This window comes from Spinacia oleracea, chromosome 1, assembly GCF_020520425.1.
Source record: "Spinacia oleracea cultivar Varoflay chromosome 1, BTI_SOV_V1, whole genome shotgun sequence".
Lineage (NCBI taxonomy): Eukaryota > Viridiplantae > Streptophyta > Magnoliopsida > Caryophyllales > Amaranthaceae > Spinacia > Spinacia oleracea.
The window spans coordinates 134298316-134309172 of NC_079487.1; the positions used below are offsets into that span (position 1 = coordinate 134298316).

General features: G+C 38.3%; 1 protein-coding gene across 1 annotated transcript; it reads right to left on the minus strand.

Annotated features, from left to right (window-relative positions):
• Positions 1–9151, minus strand: LOC110793748 (trans-Golgi network-localized SYP41-interacting protein 1). The gene is made up of 9 exons (XM_021998653.2): positions 8922–9151; positions 8668–8836; positions 7278–7634; positions 4185–7187; positions 2974–3784; positions 1598–2796; positions 991–1138; positions 820–901; positions 1–298 (listed from the first exon to the last, which is right to left on the minus strand). Exons 2-9 carry the CDS (start codon positions 8782–8784, stop codon positions 196–198), a joined length of 5820 nt encoding a protein of 1939 aa, XP_021854345.2. The 5' UTR covers positions 8785–8836; positions 8922–9151; the 3' UTR covers positions 1–195.
• Positions 9152–10857: the final 1706 nt, after the last annotated feature.

Sequence of the window (10857 nt, forward strand, 5' to 3'; positions counted from 1 at the left end):
TGAATCAATGAATATTACTTCTATATGGCTATTAACATCTGCCAAAATAATCAAATAATTTGGTAGATTTCACTATTTCTAATACACATTCTAAAGTATTCCTGTCAAAAAAGAAAAACAATTCTAAAGTATGAATATTGTTACTGTTGCGTGTGGTCTAGAAATCTATCCCTACAAGGCTACAACCATAGTTTATTACAATATGGTACCCAGTAACCATATGTGCAAGAAGAGCCAATACGCAACAAGCCCAAGTCGTGCTCGAGGCCGACTCATCAACAATCTACCACCAGATACCCTGCATCAATTACATTTGTAAGGTTAGGTTAATAGCGGGTAACAATGTCTATAAGTTAGGCCCTGTTCTTTTTGGCTTAACTGCAATTTCAGGACTTATCTGGCAGTGCAGTTCATTTCAGTTCAAGAGCATTCAGTTCAATTCAATTCAGGAGCATTCAGTTCAATTTAATTCAGGAGCATTCAGTTCAATTCAATTCAGCTCTAAAGAACAGGGTCTTACTCTGAACTTGAGAAGTGGAAGTTTTTACTACTTGTCATATTGATTGTCAAAATGAAGCCATAACATTAAATTCCCCAAGACAGTTTAACCAAATCGCATCCATTTTAAAATTATGGAGAAAAGACTCGATATTGGCCATCTTTCAGCTTTGAAGTGCATGTTTTAACAAATTTTGCCGCTATGTTCTTTCAGCAAGTATGTCTCTTCAATTGCAACCACTAAGTTCTGTATTTCAAACCAACATACTGAACAGAAAACATTATATAAATACGATTCAAGATGAGATAATGGAGGTTTACCATATTCCATCCATTCGATCAGCCAACATCTTTCCTTGTATTGGAACAAGACCTGATGTATTTAGAGACTTAAAGATATGACCTGCAAAAAAATGTTGAAATTTAATCAAACTTCCCAGATAGGAAATAAATTGAAAACATGAAACTTCCTAACTCCTTTATTTTGCACACCTTTATCCTCAACTAGATCTTCATTATCAAACAGCCGGCTTGATTCGGAATCAATATTTACAGCAATATGATCACTTGACCCCTTCCGCAACGTTCTTACATGAGTAGAAGATGGAACAGGAGAAATTGTAGCTTTTGATACGGTGCCCTGCAAAAAGAATCGAACACCAGTAGGCGCTTATTCAGCAATAGCTAAACACTTAAACATAACAGATTTCTAGGCAGTTGAGATTGTCCCCTCTTTCACCAAAAAGCAAAAATGATAACATATTTCTATGCAGCATTTCATAATAGCCTAACACACCATCCAGAAAAACATAATGACATAAATAAATACTCTGAGATACATGAAATCTGATAGGATAAGAGAGAGACAGAATCAGACTTCAAAAAAAAACAAAAGCATGCATTCCTTGTGAGTACCTAATTATATACCAAAGTTTAGAAACATATTGCACGTAATCTCTCAACAGTTACAAGCTGGAGTATAAAAGAAACCCCTGTGAACAAAGCTATAAATAATCTAGCAACGCAATTCATGAACATCAATAATTTGAGTGAACCAAAAAGAACATAGGATACAAAAGGCTAGGAAATAGGACATTACCACATCTTCAATTTCAGAAATCTCAGATGCCGAGGGTTGTGTAGCTGTTTCAAAAATGCTCCTTTCCTGGATTGCACTAGGGGGAACAACCCTAGACTGAAGTGAATCTTCAAGTGCTTTCACCTTTAATAATAACTCATCCACAGCCTTCTGACTTCCATGCAACTTTGAATCAAGTTCATGGACTTTTGATTTTGAATTTTCAGAATCCATGATTATAGACATGACCCTCTTTTCTAACAATTGTAGAATATCCCTTGGATCAGTTGGCCCCTGGTCCACAATTGCATCACCTCTCAACTTCTCGATGAACCTCTGCAAACCTGATTCAAAATCAACTAATTGACCTTTAACCTCCGCTAACTCTAGCTCATCACTGTGCTTCCAGATCTCTGAGCCAAGTTCATGGTCTTTTGATTTTAACTTTTCACACTCCAAAGTCACTGCCATAATCATTTTCTCCAAAACTTGTAAACTATCACTTGAGTCTTTAGTTGTATCACCTCCCAAATTCTTGATAATTCTTTGCACACCTGCCTCCAGATCAAGTAATTGTTCTTTAAACTTTGCTAATTCTTGATTAGAATTGATGCTCTTTTTGACCTCTAGTTCAAGTTCATGGACCTTGGATTTTAAATTTTCAGATTCTGAGATTGCAGACACTACCTGCTTTTCTATTACTTGTAAATAATCATCTGTAGAAACAGATTTCTGGTCCCCGGTCATATCTCGATTTGAGAACTTTTGAATAAGTCCATCAAGCCCAGATTCCATGTTGATAATTTTTCTCCTCACCACAGCCAATTCTTGCTCATGGCCAAGACTTTCTTGAACTCTTTCCTTCAGATGTTCAATTTCATGAGATTGATCTGTAAGAGCAGTCTGCAGCTCTTCTTTTTCGTGGGAAAGCAATTGAATTTGATATGTAAGATAAGTCTGCAGCTTTTCTTTTTGGTCGGAAAGAAATTCACTTTGATCAGCAAGAGCAGTATGCAGCTCTTCTTTTTCGTTGGAAAGCAATTCAATTTGATGCTGCAACTCAGGAAAACTATCAACAACATACAGCAGCTTCTTGAATTGGGATGAACCCTGACCCTCCAAGTCTCCGCCCTGAGAATCTTCCACTGAAACATCAATCTTATTTGATCTGCTCAGGAGGTTTTCCACATGAGATGCCCAAAAAAGTGCCTCTTCTACCTCTGAAATCGAAGAACAAAACAATGAATCATAATGATATCTCTCCTTCCGTCACCCTAGAAATGTCTAGCATAAGCATTTAAGGCGCACAATATTGCGAGTCACAAAATAGTAGGTGGACAACTTTCAACAGATGGGAGGAAAATATAGAGAAAAATTGCAGAGATTACCATACTCACCTTTCTCTTTCATTGTCAAACTGCTCTGCAGTGACGATATCTCAACATCTTTCTCCCTCAAGTTAGCCTCTATTTCATGATAATTTTCCAGCTTAAGTCTTAGCTCGCTGCATATGTTTTGTAGTTCTGCTAATTCAGTCTCCAAATCACAGACCTTCATATTGCATTGATCCCGTTCCTCCACACTCTTGTCTGCAACTATTTTCAGTTCGTTCAGACTATTCTGCAATTCCTCAACTTGTGAGGAAAGCTCGCTCCTTGAATTCTCCAACTGCTTGCACACACCACAAGCTTTTGTTGTAGCCAGTAACAACATCTCGGTAGCTGTCACGTGCTTGTTTTCACTATACTTTGGTTCATTTTCCACTTCATGGTCGAGAGATGAAGTACTTTCTGCCATCTGTTTGTTAACTTCAGATTGCAACACTTCTGTAGCTTCAGTACAAGCAGACAGTAAAACTGAAATTCTGTCTTCCAGAGGGGTCACTTTATCCTCCAGAACCTGATAATCTGTTTCCATACTCTTCACCTTCTGGTCCAGAAACTGCTGCTCCTCAACCATAGATGTTATCACTTTGCTTGTAGACTGTAATTCTCGCACAACCGAAGCATCACACTCACTCAGAAAGGAAGATAAACCATCAACTTTCTCAGTGAAGATCCTCTTTCTCATATGAAAGCCTTCCACTATTTTCTGAACATATAAAGAAATATCACTACCCTCTAAGGCATCTGCATGACCACTAATATTATCCAAACCAACGATGTCATCAAGGCTGGCTGAAAGTAACTTTGTTAGGCAAGATGGTTCCTGACAAAACAGACAAATGAAAAACAAACAGTAAACTTCCTGAAGAAACCCCAAACCCTGGAAACTGACAGACAAAAAATTTAGAATATGAGAAGACGCTTGGACTTTTACGTAAGAATTTTAGTTCAAATTTTGAAATTAGCCTTTAGCATCACAGAAAGGTTCAAAAGGTTGAGATAAGGGGGGGTTCCTCGAAACATGGCCAAAATAAACACCTGTCTAAAAAGTTAAATCATTACCAGCAGGAGGAGGATCAAGAGGATGGTGGAAAGTGAAAACACTTCCAAAATGAAAGAAATTAAAAGAAAAGAATAAGAGAATATCAGATATGACAAAGGTGAATGCAAAGTAAATTACAGAATAACAGATATAACTTTATATGCATATCACTGCGTCTTACCTCTGAGACAGAATCATGTTCTGGAATCAACTTAGCACGACAACTCCTGATGTTATTGAACAAGCTTTCCATCTCTTCGAGACTCTCAAATTTTGACTCACAACATTTTCTCAGTGAAGAGAGTAAAGACTCGTCTTCCCCAAGTTGTTCAAGTCCTTTAAGGTGATCAAAGAGCTCTAAGGACCTGCTCTCCAAGCTACCATGAGTTCCAGCCAACTCCTCCAAACAGGTATTAAGTTTGGCACTTAATGTTGATATTTCCTGTTCAGCAGCTTTCTTTGCACTGTCCAGTTCAGAGATATCATTCTCTGCCTTTGAAAGTGCATCTTCCAAGGACTTTATGCTCGAGTGTGCCTCTTGCAGCTTGCTTTCCCAAATGTCAGCAGCCTCCTTCAACTTCTTCAATTCATTCTCCGAGTTAGTTCTAACTACCTGGGCAGCATTGTTCTCATCAGTTAACACAGAAATTCTGGTTTCTAAATGAGGCACTGTATCTTCGAGAGTTTTCAGAGTTGTGGTAGCATTCGACAATTTGCTGGTGAGATCAGTAATTTCAGATCTTGCTTTATCTAATTCAGCCTCTGCAATAATTCTACTAGATTCGGCTTCTTCCTTCTCCTTACCAAGCCTGGAGATATTGGTTTCTGCCACTGTAAGAGCATTTTCCAGCACTATTTTAGCTGCATCAGCTTCAGCAAACAAATGTGCCTCCAGCATTGCTCTTTCCAATTGTTCTTGAGCAGACGTTCGGCCAACTTCGAGCTCGGCCTTCTCTTCAGCAAGTTGAGAAATTTTCTCTTCTGCAACTACCAGTGCATCTTCAAGAGACTTGATAATTGACTGTGCTTCTGAGACCTTGGTACTCAAAGTGTCAACTTCAAGCACTGCGTTCTCCAACTGTTGCTGAACATGTTCTTTAACAGCTTCGCACTCACTGAAGTACCCAGCAAGCCATCTTAACTTTTCAACAGGCTCTTCAAAACTTGAATCTGCGGGTAAAGAGATGTTACTAACTGATTCTGTCAGCGCATTCAACGACTTGTTGCTTACTGAGAGATCCGTTTCTAGTTGATTCCGCTGATCATTTAGGGCAAGAATATCTTTCTCCAATTTTGCAATGTCCTGCACCTGTGCAGATAGACTACTAGTCTCATTCTCGTAGTTACTAATTGCTACCTCTCTCTGCTCTAGTTCAAGCTTTAACTTTTCGATTTCTAAACTCTTCTCATCAATAAGTTGCTTCAGGCCCTCTCGTTCTTGAACCAGTCCCTTTCCCTTTTTCACTGCCATTGATAATTTTTCCCGTATTAGTGAAGATTTCTCCTCAGTACGTTCAAGACCCTTCTGCAGCTTCTCATTATCTTCTTTAAGAGTGGCTATTTCCTCAGAAGCCTTTGTTAAATCCATAAACAACTTATCCATCTCCATTTTCATCTTTTGGGTCTCATCTTCCAACAAATTCTCATGCAGAGCCAAGTCTTGGTCCTTCACATACAAGAGCTTCTGCAAGATTTGATAAAAATCATCTTTGACCTCTGATGACTCATGAGTTGAACTGCTCCGTTCTTTCATTGTTGCAAGGCATTGCTCTACAAGCACACCTGCCTCTGAAGGTTGCCCATCATCGAATGTGACTCCAGTAGCCTCCAGCAAAGTCTTTAACATGTGTTCCTTTTCTGATACAGCTTGATGCTCCCTTTGAACAATTGCTTCATATCTATGGCTTGAATTGTCCAACTCCATTTTGAAATAATCCTTCTCCACCAGAACTGTAGAAAGTGAAGCAACTAACTGGTCCATCTCACTGGCAGCCGTGTCCCTTATTCTAGAATTCTCCACTTGCAATGCACCTATTTCTGCCTCAGCCTCATTAAGTGATTCATTCGTTCTTGTAATTTCATCCTGCAACTTTCCTATTTCAGCGTTTGCCTGATAAAATGATTTGGTAAGCCAACCAAGTCGAGATTCAAGATCAGAGACATCCTCTGAAGTTGATATTTCCGGTATACCACTCTGAAGTATAATATCTTCTAACTTTTCAAGCATTCGATCCTTCTGGAATAGCATATCTTGCAATGATGCACCTGACATTTGGCTTTTCACCAACTCCTCCTTGATCAATTCAGCAGCCTCTAACGCACTGGACTTCTCCTTCAATTCAACGAGACATTTCTCAAGTTCACTTGTTTTATCTGCTATTGTTTGTTTCAGTGAGTCCCTCTGCTGAACCAATGCCTTCCCTTTAGTCACAGCCAGGGAAAGCTTTTCTTTGGTATTAGAATATCTGTGTTTTTCTTGTTCGAGTTCAGCTTTTAATTTCTCGAGTTCTGCATTCGCTGTGTCAGCAATTGCCTTGTTCATGCCAAGTTGCTCCATCAGTTTACTGTTTTCACTTTCCATATGGCTCATCTTCTCAACAAAATTTGTTTCTTTCTTTCTGAACCCAAGCAGCTCTTCATTTGTTGCAGCAAAAATCACCCCATAATCAGTCTGCTCTGCAAGATCAGGCCTCAACTGCGCCAAACACTGCCTTAGCTGATCACCTTGATAAAGGAACCAGTTGTAGTTTTCCATCAAGGAAAACACACTTTTCTCAATGTGAGCTATCCTCCCTACAAGAGAGCTATCCAATAAATCCCCCACATACACAACAGATGCGAAAGAACTCAGCATTCTGTTTGCAGCATCCTCCATGTACTGATCCTTCTGAAACTGAACCTCTGCTGACTCATTTTGAACCGAATTCATATAAGAATTGACAACTTCTCGCGACACAGAAGCTTCTGCTGATTTTGTATTCAGATCCTGAAACTCTTCTACAGCACTCCTAATAAACACGGAGCATTCATGTATCAATTCATGCAGTGGTGTTTGCTCAACACCTGCATGAAACCGGTCATGAGATCCAGACTGATTTTCATTTAGCAGCAACTGCTTATTAATTAAATCCCTCATCTGATCTCGAAGATTGGCAACCCCTTTTGCAGCCATCTCCATCTCATCCTGCATTATCAAACAAAAAAATATTAGTCATAAAACCACCTAAAATTACAAAAGTTTACAAGGAAAAAGTCAGTGAGAACACTTTAAAACCTTGTGTTCCCTCTCAATGCTTTCTTTCTCATTTACAGTCTTATCTAGCATAGCTCGAAGCCTCTCCATCTCATCCACCATGTAATCGTTCTGCATCTCATTGTCCAACCCACTAAACCGAGTCTGGGGCTCATGACCTCTGTCTTCCTCCCACTCCGTACTCTCTTGAGCCAACGAATCTTTTCCGTCGGCCCCTAAATCCTCGGGGGCATCAAGAAACATATCTTCCCTCCCAGCATCCTCAGACACAACCACCCCATCAGAATCTCCACCACTTCCATTGTTATCCGCATTCACTATTACCCCATCATCATTACTGTTATTACTGTCATAATTTGCTTCCCTTGAGCTCATCTCCTGCAATGGTAAAACACAAGACAACTAAATCCATTAATTTCCAAAAGACTGTTACTACCAAGCGCTTAACATCAACACTTTCATGAAATAACACTCTCCTAGCCACCAAATACGGCGTACATACTACTCTGTATTACATAAAAAGCCATAAAACACACTCTTCACTCATTATAAATCACCAATGACAAGAGAAGCTGCAGTTGCAAATTGGATGAATCTTTCAAATCTGAGATTCCAGGTTCAAATCCTGGCTGTTTCCAATTGATTCTTAATTCATTATGCATGGTTGTCTTCTATACTTCACATTACGGATTAAATAAGAAGCATAACTAGTTTAACAAGCCATTATAAATGAGTCCATTATGATCCAAAAATCAAATGGATTCAATCACTCACCTTTATATAAAGCCTACTAGACATGTTTCACAATTGACTAATTCCATTTCTTCTTTAGGTTTCGAATGCTATTCGATTTTGATCACATAAACCATGAACAACACAATCTTCCAAATACTTTATCAACTCGTTACCATTTCCTTAATACTCTATGCATAGTCTAACCAAATGGATCAACTCATAACTTAAAATGGTACAAATCAACCCCTTCTCTCTTGCGCCAAATATCTCACCCTTTCAAAGAAGGATCTTCCATTCCATTCCATCTCATTTCCATTTCCATTCAAGAATACTTATTTGTTTCCGCGCCCCCTTGAAACCCCAACAAGGCAACAAATGTATGTATTGTTTTTCTTAACTATATTGAACCTATTTAAGAGTATGGTTCATCATTGACTAATCCAATTTCTTCATTCCATTCACAAGGAGGCACAACAAAGAATAATTGTTTCGAACCACCAAAAAACCTTAAAGAACAATACTCTACTAAATAATCACCATTTCTTTGACAACTCTAATCATAGTTAACAAAATGAGCTGATTTACATCCCTAAAAACAAGTAATTAATCAACAAAAAAGATAACAGAACCAATATTAGCAATCAAATCAGTAGCATTAATGTTTAATTATAAGTACCTGGTTAACAGTTGACTCGGAATTAACACCGACAACATTATCATCATCATCCTCCTCAACAACATTACCAATCCCTGCTGCTGATGTTGTTTCTGGAATATTCTCATCACCCGACATTCTTAATCACATTCAACCCTAATTAATCTTCAAACACAGCTCAGATTCAATTCTGCAAAAAAATTCAAACATTTGAAACAATAAAATCGAATGAAAATTAACAATAAATCGAGATGAATTATTATTAATATAATTACCAGGAGATGAGAGAGAGAAATGGAGTTCATAGTGTTGAGTGTTTGACTGTGTTGAATGTCTGTAGATCCGTCGGTGTTTTGGTTTCGTAAAATTGGGGTGAAGTAGGAGAGAGAAAGGCCAAAGGAAGAAGATGAATGGTACGACGTCGTATGAGACAATATTATAAGTAAGGCAAAATGAAGGTGTTACGTTGCCGGGACGAATGATAAGAGCACAACAAAGACCAAAGCCTACCCGTCGAAAAAAAGACCAAAGCCTAAGCGTTATGTAAAGTGCGGTCAATCAACCTGAGCCGTTGAATTTGAATCCGCTGGTTTAATCCGATCGTTAAACCTCGAATTATTAATAACCCGTGACTGGGAACCCGGAACCCGATCTGATCCAATAACATTCAACCAGAACCCGAAATCACTCGAAAATATTAACCTGATTAAAACCTTAAACCTAATAAACAAACCATCATGCCAAGTCCACAACCCGACCGTTTCTACCCGAACTGAGTGGATCCGAAAATCATTAATGATCAGGGGAAAATCCGTTTAATTCGGACCGTTAACAACCCGGACGTTTACAACCCGAACTGTTTCAACCCGGACCGTTTACAACCCGGACCGTTTACAACCCGAACTGTTTCAACCCTATACATTTACAAACCGCAACTCATTTACAACGCAACTCATTTACAACCCGTTTAATCCAAACCGTTTATAACCCGTCTCTCCCCAACTATTTACAACTGTAACACGTTTTATTTGATACAAATTAAAATTAAGTTGTACGGAGTACTATGTACTAGAACGTTTTTATAAATTAATGTCAAGATAAGAAAGATAATAAATTAATAATTAGGCTAATAGTTTACATCAAGGTCAGAATGTTTTTACACCGGATCCGTACGACGCTCTCTTAGGTAGCAAAACCAACATCCGATCCATATCATCCATATAAGCAATAGTTATCACGTCCTATAAAACTTACCCTTGGAGGAAGTCCCTAATTCATTACATATACAAACTTGCATTTACACACTTTACAAATACATAACGTAATATTCATCATTATCGATTATTAATTACTACGTTATTCCTTATTATTCATCAATAAATATTTCATGAATACGAAGTTTATTAATTCTATTAATCATTAGTTCATCGTTATCGATGATTAAATTAAGTCATATACTCACTAACTCTACTGGTCTTAAATTTTAACACTTTTAAAATTTAGCTACCGCCCTTGTCTCCTAATTAACACATTCATATTATAAACGTATTGTAAATTATGATTTTAGTAAGAGCCCGATATTATTTATAATTTGTAATCGAATTGACCCGACCTGATATGAAACTGTTGCAACTCGGCTAAATCGGTATACAACCTGACCAGATCAGACCCGATTGTAATATGGCCCGACCCGACTATAACATGCCCCGATATAAATCCGACCCAATACAACCCGACTAAACTCGTTTGCAACCCGACCCAATCTAAACTGACATGATACAAACCCGTCTCTACCAACCCAAACCGAACTGAACCATTAATTTTTCAATCCGATCTAATCCGACCAAATAAACCGGCTTCAATCCGAACCGATGAACCTGATCCGAATCCGATCCATTTCACCTTTAATTCTACACCATCAGTATTCGGTATAACAACCATTGATGATGTTGTTGTCGCCTTGGATGTACTCCAAGGCTTCTAGTTTAGCAAGACTCATATCATAAACTAGGCTTTGTACATAGTCAGCTATCGTACATAGTCAGCTATCATCACCACTTCTCTCGATTGGTAGGGAAGAAATGAATCTGCAAAACAATTTAACTTCCAAAAATAGCAACAGAACCAGATTGACTTTGAGATTCTCTATTACCATTACGAGCTTAGTAATTGGATAACTCGTTGATCATCTGCTAGCTTACTGAAATTCAT

Coding starts and splice junctions, on each gene's coding strand:
- LOC110793748 (XM_021998653.2), bottom strand. CDS start 8,784: ATGTCGGGTGATGAGAATATTCCAGAAACAACATCAGCAGCAGGGATT. Junction 902..990: donor AGATCTAGTTGAGGATAAAG/GTGTGCAAAATA, acceptor ATTTTTTTGCAG/GTCATATCTTTAAGTCTCTA. Junction 299..819: donor GATCGAATGGATGGAATATG/GTAAACCTCCAT, acceptor TAATTGATGCAG/GGTATCTGGTGGTAGATTGT.